A 20,172-nucleotide genomic window follows, 5' to 3' on the forward strand; every position below is an offset into this window, starting at 1 on the left:
TGTTGTTGTTTAATTGCCTGACTTTCTTACTTCTTTTTCCAATACTATTAGGTATCTTTTGAATACGACTATATGAGGTCTTGAAATATGATATGCCCTTCTCCTATCTATGCATTATGTATCTACCTATGATAAGTTGCAACTGAAAAATGAGATGAATAATTTTAAATGAAGGATTTTCACTGCTTGGAATGGGAGGATATTGCAATAATTGAATATTCCACGGATGTTTAATATATATTTTTGACTAATTTAATACAATTGGTTTTTTCCCTTCTTTATAACCTACTACTCCTTTTATAGTCCCCTCAAGTGGGAATAAAAATTCTACCTGATTATTCTAGGAAAACCAACATTTTGAAGACTTGTGGAATCACCAATAACTAATTATTTAATCAACTTATCATCTAGAACTTTAAATTGAGATATGTTGCCAGTTTATTAATAATTATCCGTCTAAAACTTCTTAGAGAAGTTGATTTAAGGGGTACAAAAAATCAAAAAAATCGTTGGGTATTAAAATACGGTTAATGTACAAGGGGTGACGTCACCTATCTGATATGATTTTCAAAAACGTGTAAAACAAAATTTTAAATGTGTACTATCATTATGAAAGAAAAATAAAAAACTTTCTGGACTATTAAAACTTTTTCCAAAAGGAATTTATGTTGTCGCACCCCGTATAATAATAGGTTGGGGGAAAAAGTAATTTCGTATTTTTCGTTTTATTTCAATGCTTTATAAGAAATATTACAATAACCCAATTTAAGCCAAATATGCCCCGTTCTGTTTGATAACTTGTTGCTAACGAGAAACTTACTTCGTTATGCCCATTTCGTAGAAGCCCTTGTCCCTATAGGCAAACACTCAGATATCAATTTTCACATGGCTCTATCGAGGACAAATTTATACCTCCAAGTGCGTTGGGCATAGACAGGAACAGGTGGTTGTCACTTGATGGTAGGGGGGATGCATAAAAACTTCCGCGTCTGTTCGATTGCCAGCTTCAAATGGTCGAGTTTTTCACAGTAGAGGATATAATTAAGCGAGAAAAAAATCGCTCCAACCACTGTTGTGCAACGGTTCCGCATACATCGTAAATCTTCTTGTTTGCTTTCGACGCGTTTTTCCGTTTCAATTAGTAAGATTGTAAAATATGGCGCCTTTTTTCCTTTGAAACTTTCTTACTCGACGCATTATAATTTACGACAGAACCGGCCAAGCCCAATACTGTCCAAAAAGTGTTTGTAATAAACACTTACACCTTCATAACACCTTATCATATGATCTGATGTGACCAATAATAAACAAGATATACTTAAGCAAAAAGCGTGGGAATTATAAAATTATTTTTTCCCCAACTTGCCACACGTATAATGACATGAAGTCTACTGTCTATTTTAATAAATGTGTAATTTTTTGAGAGAAATTTACACATTTTTAGGAAAATAAATCATTAGTGATTATAGGCGACTTTGGTCAATTATTGATTAATCTAAAACTTCCTACAATTGACTAATTTAATATATCCTACCGATATATAAGTCGAATTCCACTTTGAATTTCATGCTGTATATTAGTGTTGGGTTTCGGTCTGGAGCGGTCTCGTTATTTTTTAGAAAAATAATTTTTACAAAAAGGAAGAATTTTGGTCAAACTTGGAGAAAAATAACTTAAGACCGACTCGCAAAAAAATCAGTCTCGGACCGAGTCTCAACAATACATCTCTGTGATCCATGAATGAATGATATTCCTCCCTTTTCATCTAGATGTCAAGCAAAATTGTTTTTTGATGTAAACAAAAATATGTATACTTATTCTCTTCGTAAACAGATAAAATAAACAACATATTATTTGGCTATTTATATAAATAAGATATTTATGGTTTACTTCGATGTCATCTTGTGAGGAGAGGATCAGATGCTAATGGAAAGACTCATTGCTAATTCATTATCCATCCCTTTTTCATTTTTACATTGTTTAATATCCAAGGGATATTCTGTAATACACAGAACATTGGAACTAACATTCTTTTTTGACCAATTATGTGCGATTTCATGAAATGAAAGAGATAATTAAGTTAAATTAATCGTTTAATGAATCTCTTCAGGAATTAAAATAACTGATAATAAATAGATTGATAAAAAAAAAATTATTAAGAGACTCATTATACATACGATTGTTTCAATTCAATTCCCTCTTTCAATGTATGACGTATCTACTCTAAAAAATTCCCTTAGTTTGACCATTTTTGCGTGAAAAAAGTAAGGATTTTCCATCTCTATATGGTGTATTCCTGTAATTAACCAATGTCTCACTTAATTCTAATAGATTTTATCCTTCATTTTTTTTATTTTAGCAACTGGAGTTCCATGGTGTAATGCGCTTCTACTATCAAAGTCAAGACGCAGACGATACAGGTCAAAAAGTTGCTACCAAATGCATCCGAGTTTCATCAACGGCTACAACGAAATCCATAATAGAAACACTAATTGAGAAATTCCGTCCTGATATGAGAATGTTGGAAGTTCCGGAGTATGCGTTATATGAAATCCATGAGTCTGGCGAGAGGAGACTTAATCCTGAAGAAAAACCTCTCTTAGTGCAATTAAACTGGCATAAGGATGATAGAGAAGGGCGATTCCTACTCCGACGAATTGATGAAGCAAGTCGGATGCCTGAGCCTACGAAGGAGGACTCATCATTTAAAAGGAAATTGTCCAAACGAGAAAAGAAACAGTTGAAGAAACAAGAGAAAATGAATAAAATCAAAGATAAGGAGAATTCCAAGGACGAAAGTGTTGCTGAGAAACTATACACAGGTATGAGATCAAATCACATATTTTATTCTTACATATCATCCCTTTTTGATTAGAGTTTGATCAGTGCTTACAAATCAGTTATAAAATCAAACAAACAATATCAAATAGCCCAAAAAAGCCAATTTTTAACCCCAACACCTCAAGATTTGATGAAATTGAATATACACGTAGAACCAACAAACTCCAAATCTCTCTTCTTTTTTTTTTCAATCAAATGATTTGTTTTCGAGATATGGAGTACTTTAATTTTGCAATTTTAGAAAAAAACTGTAGATGACACCAAATTTAAAATAGTCACATCTTCTAAACCTGAGAGTAGTTCAATTTCATGAAACAAAATGCCTCTGAAAAATAAAAGGTCATATAGGACCTTAATTTGAACTACTATATATAAAAAAAGTTTGAAATAAAACTTTTTTCCCATATATTTTTACTTTTTAGAAGCACTTTCTTTTTTGTAATTGAAGAGCAGGTTCAAAAGATATGACTATTTGAAATTTGGTATTTATACAACATGGTTTTTGCTAAAATTGCAAAATAAAGTGCGTTTGGAGATAAAAGTTTGCATGTATACTATGTTTCATCAAATTCTGAGAAGTTGAGATAATTTTTTTTGGGGGTAATTTGATGTTGAATGACCCGTAGGCATTAAATCATTTAAATATACAGTACATTATAATTATGAATTCAATTAATGAAAGCCCTCATTTAAAGTTAAAGTTCAGAGTAGGCCATGACGTACATCTTGATTGTGGTATAAACGAAGTTTTTGAATTCCCCCGTTGAATTAAACTCCCATCTATTAGTCGATGGCAAAGAGTGCAGGGCCATTCCTCATACTCCAAATAGTAGTCTCTTTTCCACTCCAAATATTCAAAATACAAATTGTTGTGCTCATGAAGGTACTTAACATAGTAACTTAGTGTCTTTGGACTCTGACTAAGTGCATCAATATATGATTTTGTAGGCAAAAGTTCGGAATAGTCTAACCCTCCAAAGACAATAGGCACCATATCCGTATTTTGAAGGACTCTCCATAGTCTATCTTGCACATGATATTGACATATATACGGCTCAAAGACTAGGAAGAACTTGTAGTGTTTTGACAAATGTAGAAGACAGGTCTCTTCATATTTCCCTGGACAAGGTGCTCCACAGTCTCCATAAATATGCACTTTTAAATAGTTCATCATTTCCCTAATGTAGTCTTCTCGTTTACTTGGAGTCTGGCATTGGTTAAGGATGACGGCTGCCATTCTTTTTTTATTATGTCTTCGAACACTTCGCATGGAGTTTTCGGCTTTTTTTCTTTTCATTTTCTGTTGACGTGGGTGGAGGGTAACGGCACTGTTTTGGATCGTTGCATTTGGTAGGTACGATATAATAAATTCATTCGAGAAGTTGAATGTTAGTTGTGAGAAAGTAGGTGAAGGACTAGTGAATAAATATCCATTCAATGCTCTATGAAAGGTGGTCCTTTTTGAATCCTTCTCGCTACTAATATTACTAATTGTAGTCCGCAATATGACAACATCGAATCCCGCAACACTGCTACTGTTTTGATTAAAGCTGAAGTTACAATATTCTATGTTTCTACACTTTGAAAAGTCTTTATAATAGTTTATCCGCCGTTTCAAATAGCGCTTGTTCTGTTGATATTGATGAGGATTTGATGAGTCTCCTCCTTGGATTAAAATGTTAAGGACCCTGTATTTTGAGTCTGTATGTGTCTTTTGAAAATTTGGAGTTATTGAGCTATTATTAAGTACTACTATAGGGTCTTTTGTGCTTTTGTTGCTATACTGAAAATAATTTATGGCCAAGGCAGATATCAAAATGACACATGTTGTAATGATGATTATTCGAAAACCAATTTTGGAGTTTAGAAATTCCTCTACTTTATTGAAACACGAAAGACACATGGTGTATATTTGTATACCAGAGGTAACATAATAACTCGTAAGCCAAGAACACTTTCCTTGATCAAATGTTGTTTTGGACTAATTCGTATATTTTGTATCTTACTCTGTATGTATTTATTTATTCACAACAAATAAATAAAGAAGGAAAATAAGAGCGGAGAAAAAATAAAAATAAATAACTTCTTTCTTTTTTTAAGGAGTTCGTCCTCAAGGAAACTAAAAGTTCTTATAAAACTATGCCACGTAAATTCATTTCAAATAAATCCCTTTTTGCTCAAATATTCTTTAATCTATTTGTTGTTCGATATACAGATACTATAGTTAGTGCTGGTTTTAGAGGGGGCACTACCTCCAGGCCCTGCTCATGACTAGGGGACCTTTGCAGGATAGATTTGTTCGTGGCCGGTTATTGTGATGCCGGTAATTTTACCTCATACATTTTTTCCTCTGGTATTTTTGCTGTCTTTTTATGTTGTTACCTATGTTCGAACTTTAGTATGTACTGTTGTATCTTAGCTGTATTCTATGAATTAGAAGAAAAAAAAAAAGATAAAATATTATGGAACGACGTAGCTCGATGGACAACACACAACAAAATTATTCTCTTGAAATCAATCTGCGTAGGTTCGCGCCCCATCGTTCCTAGAGAAGAAAATATTATTCACGTATATGGACTTCAAAAAAGATTCCTAGGCAAGATGTAGTAAAAATATTTATTTGAATGTCTTCTCAATGCAACTCCATCTGACCAATGAAAGGAATATTTAAAAAAAAAAAAAAAGTCAGGAAATAAAGAAGGAATCATAGGTATTTATAAGTAGTCTGGGATCATGGATCTATTTCGAAAGGACTCCCAGACTAGTGTTATTTTATTCATAATCATGATCTTAGTTCAGGTGTGAAGACATGTCCGAAACTCTTATCAATAGAAAGAAAGAAATGGTTCAACAAAAATTAGAACATTATAACAACATAAAAAGGTGGCAAATATGTCATGTGGTAAAATTTCCAAGCGGCGAAATTACCGGGATGCAAAAGTGTATGCGGCAAAATTATATAGGATAAGATTTTTTAAATATTAAGTTTGCCAAAAATATTTGGTTTCTCCCGCCCCTTTTTTAACTAAGTATATCTTGCTCTTGTTGGTCGGATCATTCGATAACTATAAGGTGTTGTAAAGGTGTGAGTATTTACTTCAAACACTTTTTGGACAATATTAGGCTTGACCGGTTCTGTCGTGAATTATAGTGCGTCGAGTAAGAAAGTTTCAAAGGAAGAAATGCGCCACATTTTACATTCTTACTCCCTAAAATGGAGAAACACATCGAAAGCGAACAAGAAAATTTACGATGTCTACAAGACCGATACTCTTTCGATTCGTGCTACACAACAGTGGTTTGAGCAAAAAAAAATCTCGCTCAATTCTGTTCCCTACTGTGAACAAATCGACCATTGAAGCTAGCGATCGAATAGAAGAGGCCAGCATTGGTGAATATGAGACAACTAGACATCGTCAAGACAGCGCCAGGGCGCACACATCTTCGATGACGCGGCAGAAGCTCCGGTAGCTTGGATGGGAAGTTCTTAAGTCCGTATCTGCCACTAAGTGACTACCACCTGTTCCTGTCTATGGTCAACCCACATGGGGGTGCAAATTTGTCCTCATTAGAGGCCTGTGAAAAATGTTTGTCCGAGCTTTTTGTCAATAGGGACAAGGTCCCTTACCGAGAAGGGCATTATAAAGTTGGATTGTACATGTGTACAAGTTATTGAATAGAACGGGCATACTTGGCTTAAATTAGATGATTGCAACACTTCTTTTAAAGTATTGAAATAAAGCTAAAAAAGCAAAATTACTTTTTTGCCATCCTATTACATACACTCATAGTCACTCAGCCCACCTATTTGGACCGAATCCAATCATTTTGGGGTTAAAAACCTGTTTCTCAGTTAAATTTCTTCTCATCACTAAACACAATAGTGGAAACCGTGCTAGTCCACAGCTTCTGAAGAAGGACTTTGCTTCTCTCAAGTCTTTAATCCTTGGCCATCTTGATGAGGTTCCTTCTGGGATTTCTTTCAATTCTTGCCTGGATGACTCAGGGTGTCATCTTTAACCTTGGTCTGCCTGATCTGTGTTTGTCCTTAATAGATTGAGTCTCCTCGTACCTCTCAATGGGTCTCTTGATGAGCATGGGGTTGACCTTCAGGTTCCTCAAGATAGCTAGTCGAGATTTTCCTTCAGGTACTCCTTGATTATAGCCTCTGCTTTGGCTTCCACTTTGGTTAACAAAACTTTTATTTTATTCAAAACTGTTTGTTTTGATCTAGTTTCAACCCAACTGGAGTTTAAACATAATATATCGTAACCTTACATATAATTATTTTATATAAAGTTAATTTAACAGGACTTTCTGTGGACCCTGTATATAAAAAGGTAATTTTAGGAAAGTTAAAAAAAAATGTTTTCTTTAAAAAAAGAGATTTCAATAAAAATGCGTTCACCGTCTCCAAGAAAAAGACTATCCTAAAAATAAAATATCATTTAATGAATACCATTTATTCATTAAAAAAGTGCGTTATATGTTTTTTTTAGTTATTTTGAAAGGAATTGGAAAAGGCACTACATTTTATTTTCAAATAGAGAAATTTAATATTTTTAAGGTATCAAATTTTAACAAAAGTTAAGAAAGAAAAGAGCCCAGCACATTTATCTTTGACCTAGGCCCCGATCAATTTAAAATCGGCCCTGACTATAGTGGTACCATAATACTAACGTATATACCATGGTACTATACTATATTAGTATTGGAGTCGGTAGCTGGATTGCTATTTTAGTATACCAAAATTGGCACATCGATGACGTAACTCCCCAAATTTCTGAACTAGTGATGGAGTGATCCCATCCTATCAATATTTTAAGGGGGCCAAAAGTTAATGAAGTTATCCTTTAAAAATAGGATCATTTACTATCATAGGGGAGTCTTCTCCGTATTATAGGAAAGTCGAAATCGAAAAAATTTCTTAAATGTATTTTATAAAGAATACAAGATCTAAAATTCCTCTAATAAAAAGCTATTTAAAAAAATATATAGGTATACTTTTGTAAATATGTATCGTTAAAAAAATTATCAGAAATACGGATACCAATTTTGGTACCGAAACCAACATTATTTGTACTTATATAATAATAATGCCTTCTTTTTTAACTATGTTAGAACTTCCTGATACAAGTTTTACCCGGTCCATATCGAATCCAGAAGCAGTCATGCGTCGGAGACGACAACAAAAATTAGAGAAAAAGTTACAGCAATTTCGTAGTAAAGATGGAGGTCCAGATACTGGGGGTACTCTCAAAATATATGGGGAAGCTCTATGTCGTGATGTACCATATAAAACACTACTGCTTTCAATATCAGATACTGCAGTCTTTGTTGTTGAAGAAATGCTTGAAAAATATGGAATTGATCGAAGAAGTGCTCCTGGATACTGTCTCATACAAGCTGCATCTCAGTCCACAAATATGGATGAGTCTGGAACATTACCCAGGGAATATTTTCTGGATGACGATGATTGTCCTCTTGCTATACTCATGAATCATCCACAGTCCAAGGGTAATAATCTAGTCCTTGTGTTAAAAAGGTTTTTTACTACTTATATATCATTTCAGGAACTGTTACATTTCATGTTATAAGGAAACCTGCGGATTTTCAACCTAGGAAACGGAAGAAAAAGTTATCTCCTGATAATATAGTAATAAATGGTCCCTATCCATCTCCTCCAGAAGATTCGCGTCTTCCAGTTCTAGTTGAATTAAATCCTGACGGTTCGGAGATGGAGCATTCCTTTGTCTTCCAATTGAATATCAGTGTTACTAAAATTGGCAGTGATCCGTCCATGGGCCAAGCGCTACTTTTACCTCCCGGGCCTTTCATACATCCCAGACACTGCGTCATTGCGCACACTGATGGGATTGTCACCATTACTCCAAGTCATAGGGACGCTGAAACCTATATTAATAACCAAAGAATATTTGACATTACAATACTCCAAGTAACTATTTATTCTTAACTTATTATGTGTCTAACAATTAATTTTTCTCGTCTTTAATTTTAAGCATGGAAGTGTTGTTCGTTTCGGGAGAGGAAATTATTTTCGATTTATTGATCCAATGTTTGAAGAGCGTATGCGGACTTCCACTACTCAAATTAATCCACCGCAGAATATAAATCATAACAATAACAACATCTCCAGACATACACCAACAAATGACTCATATAACTCCAATTTAAACCATTCTAATTATGTGCATTATGGACCTCCACAACAACAGTCTCAACTCTTTCCAGGAAAACATGCTCCTCCTCCTATGGGCCGAGATCATATTCTTCCCGCAGTTCTGGAATTTAGTGAAGATACAGAAAATGATTTCTTTGATTCAATCACTATGAATCTTGATGTAAATTCCGTCCAATTCAAACTGGCTCCTACTTATACAATTTACATGGCTACGAGATTTAGAGCTTCTACTCATTATAGACCTGAATTAATTCCTCAAGAAAGAGCTGTCCGATTGACAGACATGCTAAGTCGTGTAGCAGAAAAGATATTTGCAGTTATAAGGACTTATCCGAGGGATGCACCTATCCTTGCATTTTGGATGGCCAATTCATCGGAATGCCTTCATTTTCTTAAGTCGGATAGACATATCACCGCATTTTCTATTGAAGCTCAGGATATTCTGGCAGAAACTGTCCATTCATCTTTTAAACAATTAGTCATACGTCTTCAAGCGGATCTAGAATTAGTTATGCCACAAATATTTGCCCTGGAATCTCCGGATTTTCCAGATGCCACAGTTGGGATTGTCAAAGTTCTTTCTTCTGCAATGAGTTTACTTCGTAAATGCCGTGTTAATGCTGCGCTTACTATTCAACTTTTTTCTCAACTCTTCCATTTTATCAATATGTGGACATTTAATAGAATTGTTGTTGGAACGGGCACAAATTATTGCACTCACTACTGGGGTGTTCTTTTGAAGAAGCGTATAGCCAAGGTTGAGCAATGGGCTGAAAAGCAAGGGCTAGAACTCGCAGCTGATTGTCACTTAGCACGTATTATTCAAGCGGCTCACCTCCTTATGGCAAGAAAAAATAGTGCTGAGGATATTGCCTCCGTTAGTTCTATTTGTTTTAAATTAAACTCCCTCCAATTAAGAACCTTGTTGAAAAGATATGAGCCTGGTCCTGATGAGAGCCCTATTTCAATAGATATGATTGATACTATAGTTCGAGTTGCTGAAAACACAGTCGACGAGCTAACTAATTCTGAGGGAAGAGAAGTAAGGTTAGAAGAGGACTTCCTTCTTCAACTTCCCTTTCTCCTGCCTGAAGATGGGTACTCTTGTGATATTGTAAGAGGTATTCCAGGAGGCCTAACGGAGTTTCTTGCTCCTCTTCAGCGTATGGGCCTCTGTGTAATGACACCTCAACCAACTTCTAGTGGTTTGTGGACCATTTACATGGACTCAGCTCATGTTATGTCAACTGCTTCTTCTCCTCAGCGAAGTCCAAGTCAGTTAAGTCAAATAATTCCACAGGGATATAATAATATCGATCATAGAGTAGCCAATGAACCGGAAATTCAAATAATTAAGCTATCAAAATCTAATTCTGGTATGGGCTTGAGTATTATAGCGGCTAAAGGAGTTGGAAAAGATAAACTAGGGATTTATATTAAAGCTGTTGTAGAAGGGGGTGCAGCCTATCATGATGGCCGATTACAGGCTGGAGACCAATTGATTAAGGTTGATGGTCAAAGTTTAATTGGTATCACTCAAGAGAAGGCAGCGGAAATTATGATGCACACTGGAAAAGTAGTTGAATTGGAAGTAGGAAAGCAAGGAGCAATTTTCCATGGTCTAGCAACCCTTCTTTCCCAACCATCTCCGCTGATGTCACGGCCCACTCCTACTGATATGCGTATGATTCCTCAATCAAAATCTGTTCCTACTCTAGCTGGTGAGCTTCATACTTATCAAAATCACAAACCTGGGCCACCGCCACCTTCAAGAGGAATGGTGCAGCCTGTCCTGCATTCTGGAGGCGGAAGGTCCAGCTCCTTTCAGAATTTAAATGCCCACCAACAATATGTCCCACCTCCCTCGATGGGATATAGACAAGGATCCATTCCTATTTTAAATCGTTATTCTAATCAGACATCTTCTAATGATGATCAAAATTACTATCAAAATATAAATGGATACTATCCGCCTCCTCCACCCTCGACGAGACCAAACCATCCTCAATACCCAGTAAATCATCCTCAGTATCCTATATCTCATAATAATCGCTTCGGCTCGCAATCATCTCTGCAACATCCTCCTCTTGGACGTTCTCCTTCCACACCCATATATAACGACAGAATTCCAGAGGAACATATTCACCATGCAACTCCTCGTCTTGTGGGGACCCCTGTCTCTTCCAATCATCAACCCCCCTACATATCACCCAGACCTTTTGAAACAGATTCTCGAATTGTGCATTTTGATAATGCACCTCCTGCTTCCACGGCATCATCTCAATCCTCTCCAGTTCGTTCGAATACAACATCAACCAATAGAGTTCGATTTCAAGAGCCTCAAACAATTTCTGAGCCTGAATCTAGTCCAATAAGTGTAAGTCAATTATTTTGTTATATTCCTTATTAATGATATTTTTAAATTAATGTAATAATACTTAGGTCGCTGAAAATGAGTTGGAGACCCAATTAGATAAGCTCAGAGTAGCAAATGTTGAGCAAGAGTTCCGACGTCGAGTAAATGAATATGAAAATGAACATGGGTCTTCGGTGAGTACCGAGGAATTAATTTTAAATACTTATTATTTTATTATCCAACTTCTACACTGTTTAGGAATTTATGGAAAATGAGTCCTACCATCACCTTCACCAGCAACAACAACAACAATTTGATTCATCTTCGAAGCGAAGTCTACTTCACAAGAAGCAAAAAGAGCTTGAAGATACTAAAAAAGCAGAAGATAGGATATTAAATGATGCCCAAAACCGTACGGTTCTTCCCCCAGTTCCAGTTGTTCCTCCTCCTGCGTCTTCCGCTACACCTCCACCTTCGACCTCTGGTGCTCAGAGATTAGATCAATTGATTGGTACAGGAGGGGGAAGTAATAGTAGCGGTGGCAATGGAGTCCTCAAAAATGGAAGAACGAGTTCCATGGAAGGAGGAACCCCAACGAAAAAAGTATCTTTTTCTACAGACAAACTAAATGTTGAAATAGAAGATAATGATGAAGAGGACCCTGAAGCATCTTTTGAAGAGTCTTCTTCCTACTATGAAGAGCATTTGCTAAGTTTGGAAAGAGTCAAACAAGATCCAAATGTAAGAGTCATGTGATGGATATTTAAAAAAAAAAAGAAATTTGTTAAACCCTTAAATACATATAATATATTTTTCCAGGCATTTATTAATGAAGCAGAATCCTTGATGAATTCATCAGATCTTGAGGCACGTTTTGATTTTGACAAGTCAACGGGGCACACTCCTAGCGTCATTGGTGCTCAAGAAGTTTATAGGTACATTATATAGTTTTGTACAATCATTTCGATGATTAATTTTGCATATTCTATTATAGGGATCCCAGAACGAGGAGACTTCAAAGAGAGCAAGAGGAAAAGGCCGCATCTGCTAGGAATCCAGATGGTGCTAATTTAAGTTTCAAAGAAAAAATGAGACTTTTTGCCGTGGAGGCTGGAGAAGATACTCCCAAAGAAAAGGCAAAGATATCACGGGCACAGAGGAATATTTCAGAACCTGCAATTGAAGATTAATTTATTATAGTAGTACTCTTCACCTTTCGGTGGTACATGTTGTGTGGAAAAAGATCTTCTTCTATGACTATTATGTGCTTACCATTCATTATTTTTTCTCTTATTTTTTTTCTCTATCTCGCTATTCTAATCTCTCTTTATTATAATTTGATAAAATGTAGATTTGTTTATTCACAAAAGTATATATATATATATATAAACAACTATATAAGTAATATATATCATTATAATTATTTAATTATGAAATTTAAAAAAGTGTTATATTATTATTAAGCATCATACATATATATTTATATATATCAGTTAAATTTTTGTGATATCCTGTGTAAGAGCTCGATCACCGTTTCTGCAGCTACTATTATTATTATTTTTTTTCATAAGACTATTATTCACTTAAATATACTATTAGAAATATATGAAAGTCTATTTTTATGTATATTATTTTCCCTTGTTTTCTTAAACAAATATAAATTAATAATTATTTTTATTTCTAATCTTATTTAAATATTTTTGTTCTGAGGATCAAAATTGTTATAGGTTCTTTAACAATGTATCAAACAACATATACGACTCGTCAAAACAGAAGCAATATAAAAATATTTTACTCAAAATTGAACCTGAATTAAATTTGTTTTAATCGACACACTATTATTTTCAACTTCTATCAACAAATTATTTAAATTAATCCTATGGATGTGCTACAAATTGCACAAAGTTGCGAAAGTTCAACCGTCACATTAAAAGAATTTAAAATGATATGTTTGGTTGGAAAGGGTATATCGGGACAAATTTAAGTCTCATGAATCAAATTGAAATTCTTAACTATAGTTAACATTCTTAGATATATCAACTCATCCCAAAAAATTGAATAAAAAAACCTATAATTGAGCAAAATATGTCTATAAAGTATAGGTTTGTATTTATAATAATGTAAAAAAAAAATGGTTTAAGAATGTTTATGTGAAACTACCAATCAAAGTATTTATCTATTTATAAATCTAGGTATAAGAAAATAATTAAAACTGTGTATTTTAATCTTCAATATTATCATTGGTACTGATAATTTATCAATTATTATTGTCATCGACATTTCACCCGGTAAATATCGCTATCGTATTATTTTCAGGTGCATATAATTTCAACGACTTTTTAATTTAAAGCAAGATAGAATACTTAGCTACTAAATATATCCAAACATTTCATAAACATTGTTTAAAAACTTAGGTTGCGAACTCTACGGTATTTTGTGCATATTTCAAATCTTGAATTGACTCACTTTTTTTTCTTTAGAGTAAGCTCTCTCACTGTTCTACAAAAGCAATTAAATCTTGCATAATATTTTTTTTTGCTTTTGCCTTCAATTAATATTAAAATTGTAAGGCCCACTAATGAGAAGATCTAGTCATGGGCAATCATAGTTAAGAGATCTGCAAGGATGTCGAAATTCGCTCGTCCCTCCTAGAAAAGTACGTAAAATGCTCCACAGATTTTTCAATATCGAAAAAAACAAAAAACAAGCCCTACTATAACTTCTCTTCATGAGATGATACCACTCGGGTGGATAGGGATAAAGTCTCATTGACCTGACACAATGAGATTAAACAAAATTGAAAACCTGTGGAGAATCTTGTCGAGAAAATATTGCAACAATGGAACGCGATTTGATGACAAGAAAAGTTTAAAATCTTACATTTACCAATATTGGACTTAAATTTCGCTGAAATCCTGTAAAAAATAATAATAATAATCATTGGGTCGAAGGATGGAAAAGAGCATTTAAATTTCAAAAGCATTACGATGGAAAGGGAATACATTTACTTCTTATTGAATTAATAATATATATAAATTAATAGCTTATGTCTTAGACTTATTTCGACCCTTAAAAACATACTTTTATTTAAAAAAATTTACTTTAGACCCAAATAGCATCATAGTATACAACTAATTTATGTTCCACATACAAATTTTCAGATAAATGGCTCAGTTTAATCAATAATATGAATAATCCAGTAAAAAATAATTAGTTGATCATTTCACCACTTGGAAAAAAATAATTGGCCACCTCTTCTCTAAATGGACTATTTAAAATAGTATATACCAGAACTTGGGACATGGAAATGAGTCTGTATATTGAAAACTTGACTTGAGTTCAATTTCAAAGACCGAGAGTTAATTTGCACTCAAATGCTAAGAAATCTATAATTTTATAACATATTTTCTCACAATCATTTAATTTTTTCACTGAATATAAAATACTCTTCAATGTTACCTTTTAGTTTAGAAAAACACTTCATTTGAATCAGAATGATTAGAAAAATATCAACGATGAATGAATTGCTACCAAACAATTGAAGTTAGGTAGTGGCCATCATTATTGATTTGTTATAACAACTAATTTATACGGGATTCAAGATTATAATGAACAAATAAATAATTATAGACTTGCAATGAAATCGAAAAGCAATCTGAAGACTCGAACTGAACTCGTTAAAGTTATTTAAACTTAATTTTGTGAGCAAAAGCTTGAGACTCAACTTAAGCCTTGATAGCAAAGTTTTTGGGTCCTAACTGTATTTGGAATATAGGGACTTTCCTCCACCATCTTCGTTTTATGGAAATTGCATGCCTTTATTGCCCTGAGTGATCTGCAATCAAGGTAAAACAATTATTATTGACCTTAGTTAAATTTGTTCTCTCTTATTGTTAGTATGAAATTTTTAGTTTAACATATTATGAGGAAGAAAGATTTTTTTTGTATATTCATAATTTTAGTGGATTAGTTTATAAATTCGTACTAATTAATCATATAACCCAGAAATGATTATCAGGAGTAACAAAATAAATAATTATAGTAGAAAGCGTTAAATAATATAATGACAGCATATTTAGCTGACAAGCTATTTAATTAATTATTTGTATGTACTTCATGGGCCAAATCAGGGTTAGAAAGGGATTGGTTGATTTTTCCGACCTGATTTGATTTGACTATTATCCGTGGATTTGAATATCTTAACTTCATTCTCGACCTACTCTATAGTCTCGTGACAACAACGCAAGGAGAATTTGCTATATTTTAAATGTTTTATTTCAAAGTAAAACACTCGGTTATTAAGATTTATCGAAATGTTAAAATAATTTTTTTTATAGATAAGACATTCAATCATCAAACTAAGTTTCAGGTAGACATATTAAGCCATACCAATATCATACCTAATATTTGATAAGTGAAAAATGCAATTTCTGTAGCGAAACAATGCAGTTTTATCATTTTAAAAGGAACACGGTTGTTTATGCAATCAGTTGTAATAATTGAATTCTAATCATCCTTGTCAGGACCATAATCAGTGACGGTTATATGAGGCTAGCATATAATGTAGAGGAATGAAGCACGGAGATTGAAATCACAAAACCTCGCTTTTGCTAAGGGGAAACCTTAGGTAAATAAATCTTCGATGTTTTGCATGATTTGGAGACAAGCCAAGGAACAAAATGAAGTATCTTAATATACATGAAGATTATGTTATTAAAACAAGCAAATACTTCAATAAAACAACATCTACAATGTAGAAAATACTTTATTAATATTATATAAACCAATGAAAACCAATACATATATTCAAGACTCCAGTTGAAATAAAAATATGCTTATTATTTTTTTTAAATACCCTCACAGAAAAAAATTTAGAGCAGTATAAATAATATTTTACCCTAAATACAGAGATGAAATGCACATTTACTTTCTACAATATTAATCTACAAATCTAATATCAAATACAATAATTTTTGGATACATTTAACAGTTTATTCACTCGCTCCAGGATCACTATGTCTCTTGTGTTTCCTATTTTCTTGCACATTAACAGAAGGACCATAGCTTTTAACTATGAAATTAAACGTTTCTAAGCTATTAATTCAACCAATTTAAAAATCGTCATATAATTTTACTACGCATATAGCACTTATAAACAAGGTCAATTGTATATATTAGTTTTCCTCTTTCCTTATTGATGATAAAGAGAGCAACATTCGCTAATTTACGAGACATCAGCGGAAATCAATTTCTTAATTTTTCGTAATCATCTCTTTTGGTTGCACATTATAGTCTTCCTACCCAAGAATAACTTACAAATAAGCTGTAGCGTGATGAATTGCATCAACAATCTTAACTTTATTTGAACTCACAATATACACACACTTTGTAACTAGAAGCTTTTTATGATTTTGATAAGGATAAAAAGTAAGTCATTGATCTAAAACAACCTTAATTGAATGTTCGACAAACTGTTGAGTTGATTGGAGGAGTGAAACGCGTCTATTGGTTCATTTAATTATTCCAGTTATTTACTGCGTCTTGCTTCAGAAGATGCTCAATTCATATTTCACCTGTCACAAGATTAAAGAGTGTTTTGGGAACAAAGATTGATGGAACTATATTTTTTTAGTTTGCCTCTTTTAAATAGGCCACGCCATGTAGAACGGGAGGATTTATTATCCGATAGGACATCTTTAAAGTCCTTATTCAAAAATGTAATGAGTCCACACTTTAATTCTGTTAAGCGTCTAATCTTTTCCACGGATATCTTTAATCCATAGTCTCCAAAGATTTCAGAGTGTCTGTTCAACTCTTGCAGCTTACGACGCATTTCTGATCTGATTAGGTAAAACGTCCTTATACTGAAAGTCCACGTCGAATCTCAAGTCATGTCCAAGTCCTTGAATATTTACATCGAATCCTCAGATTTCATTCAAGCTCATTTTAAGTCCATAACTATAATATGGGGCCCATAGCGTTAATGCTTTTCTTGAGGGTACAATATACTAGTTATGGAGTGAAAATCAAATCTCGAGTATTTGATTGTGAGATTGTCATCGAAATAAGGACTCAACTCCAAGTCGAGTCGCAAGCCTTGAATCCAAGTTCCCACCTCTGGCAATAATTGACCACTATATCTTAAATTATACATTTATTACTATAATAACAATTAATAAATCCTAAATGTATAATTGATAACTCACCTTCTCTCTGGAGGGAATTTATAAAAGGAAAAATCAAAGAACAAAGTAATTTATTCTATTATATTATATTATTTACATATATTTTCTAAAAAAATGTCATTAAAGCACAGCATTCAATTAATAATATTAAAATCAAGTAAAGTCATACAAAAAAATTCCTAAAAAAACAAAAACATAAATTTCACCTAAACAATAAAAAGTGCCCTGCATTTCGACTCTGCCTGAAATCCCACACACGTTAAAACTGACCCTGCCTAGGTCCCGCACTTTAAAGTAAAAATAGGACTCTGTTCCAAATGATTATTGAAAGAGGGGACCTTTAGAATTAAAAAAAAAAGAAAGACATAAGTGAAAGACTCCAACGACAAGTATTAAATAACAATCCAATCGAAAAATTAAAATATATGAGAAGCATTGCCTGATATCTCCATACATTTTAGAATTTTACCATCAGTTATGTATTATGTGTCTTCTTATTTTAATAATTAAAACAATGTATATAATCGTTATTATAGAAAATGAAGGATATTAAATCATCTTATTAAAATATTTAATTTATATGAATTATAACTAATGACATGAGTATATATATATATAAATAGACATAAGAAAAACTATCGGCTTCTCCAGAGCTGATCTATAAATAGATGGCATAAAAAATAAAAAATGCAAAATCACATTAAATAAAAAGTAATAAATTAAGTATTACGGTATAAAAAGTCGTACTCCAAACGCAAGAGTAATGAAAATATGATAACCTTCAGGGCTGGTGTATTTTTCGATGAACAATGATCCAAACAAGGTTGACAAGATAACCCTCTTGATTGAGCATGATTGAGAGAGTTCCAAGAGGGAAAAATAGGCTTCTGAAGAAGGATAGAGTAAATTCAGGAAATATACAAAGGAGATCATTGATTAAGAGATAGTCCAGCATGATGATTTTACTGACCATCTGGGATAGAGCTATTTTAAAGTAGTTTGTCCTGATAAGATTCTTTGGTGAATTCCAGCTTGAGAAGGAAGTCGAGGCGGAGTCTACAAAGAATGAAAGAATCAGTAGTAATATCGTAATAACTAATATTAATAAAATATATATTACACAATGGGATAATACTAAGGCTAAGGGAGATGAATTCATGAAAGAGATGCACCTTCGTGAGCTATTTAATCTCCATTGATAGTAACAGTAGTTACGATAGAGAAATATGAGCTACCCACAATGTTCGGAAAGAGCTACGATTCATCAATAAATATTTCATTTCATCTCCGTAGGTATACAATTGTATTCCCCCCCCCCCCTCATAGAGAACGGTTACACAAACAACAAAGGCGTTTGGTACCCCTGTACCCGTCTTTTTGGTTCTTAATTTCTATGTACCACCCAACCTCCGTTTAAAACTTCCTCTTCTTTTCTCTACGCCGTAGAGAAAGGTCACGTGCAACAACGCCAATAAATTTTTTCAACTTTATTAACTATGGATTCCGATGCTTCTATTGACGACACCTCAACTAGGATCAGGGATCCTCCTACGCAGGAATTGGTATCTCCAAGAACATCAACGGAGACTAATCCGAACAATATAAGTGCTGACCCAAATCCATCAACATTAGGGTCATCAACACAGGCACAGACTACTCCGATAGCAGGGATGCTTTTCCCAATGTTTCCCTTTGCTCCACCAAATATGAATTGAAACAAGGAAAACTTCTTCAACTACTACGCTGGGATGATGAATGTTTTTTCATCAAAAGAAAACACAGCTCCACCGCCGCCGCCAACATCAAACAATGAAATTGAGACTGGAGAAAGGGTGGGTGAGAAACTGGTAAATTTCTCACCATTCAGATAAGATTTTATAACTCTTTCAAAAAGAGTTTCTTTCAACGGAAGCGAGACTCAACGCTTCCGATTTAAAGTATTTATGAACGCCAATTTTGGCCTTAGCTCATTGAATTATGAAAGGTTAGGGATCCTGGAGGCTAATTCGGATTTTTGAAGTATGCAGCGGAGGCCAACCTAACCAGTTGGACCATCCTCCGTAAAACCTGGTACACAGCCCTAAGACATTTCATTGCCCTATATGAGGAGCTGAACAAGGCATTGAAAATGTCTTCTAATCTCATAGAAACCCCTAACGATTCCTTGGCCTTAGATTTAAGGGAGGCTAAGGAGTTATTAGCAAGCTCATACCCTGAACTCTCTGCCAGTCTTGGCAAGGGTGTCTCTTCAATATCTGACCTTGACAAGGTTGTCAGAGAAAGTAAGGAAAGAGGTTGGGAGCTCATACAATCCAAAAGAAGGATTAAGTACTTGATTACCAGCTGTAACAGAGGAGCATTAACCGCCAACATACACCAAGAGATAACATCGGCGGTTCTCGCTAAGAAAGCTAAGGAATCAGAATTCATTAAAAAACTGGAGAGGCTGGAGTCTTAATTTACTAGTAATCTACTACTACGGGTTAAGTAATAATTATAAGTTTTTGACTACTTATTGTATTAGCGACTTCTATTAATATTTGTTAGTAAATGTATAATATAAAAATTTGGATGTTTTTTCATGATTT

General features: G+C 33.8%; 1 protein-coding gene across 1 annotated transcript in view; it reads left to right on the forward strand.

Annotated features, from left to right (window-relative positions):
• The window catches only part of cno (adherens junction formation factor afadin), a 29,923-nt gene extending 16,853 nt beyond the window's left edge, over nt 1-13,070 (forward strand). The window contains exons 2-9 of the mRNA XM_040728021.2: nt 2,360-2,822; nt 7,963-8,358; nt 8,415-8,797; nt 8,862-11,420; nt 11,486-11,593; nt 11,658-12,140; nt 12,219-12,334; nt 12,394-13,070. Coding sequence (XP_040583955.1) covers nt 2,360-2,822; nt 7,963-8,358; nt 8,415-8,797; nt 8,862-11,420; nt 11,486-11,593; nt 11,658-12,140; nt 12,219-12,334; nt 12,394-12,589 — 4,704 coding nt within the window. The 3' untranslated portion in view covers nt 12,590-13,070. The remainder of the gene's footprint in view (nt 1-2,359; nt 2,823-7,962; nt 8,359-8,414; nt 8,798-8,861; nt 11,421-11,485; nt 11,594-11,657; nt 12,141-12,218; nt 12,335-12,393) is intronic.
• Nucleotides 13,071-20,172: the final 7,102 nt, after the last annotated feature.

This window comes from Lepeophtheirus salmonis, chromosome 2 (assembly GCF_016086655.4).
Source record: "Lepeophtheirus salmonis chromosome 2, UVic_Lsal_1.4, whole genome shotgun sequence".
NCBI classification, from domain to species: Eukaryota; Metazoa; Arthropoda; class Copepoda; order Siphonostomatoida; family Caligidae; genus Lepeophtheirus; species Lepeophtheirus salmonis.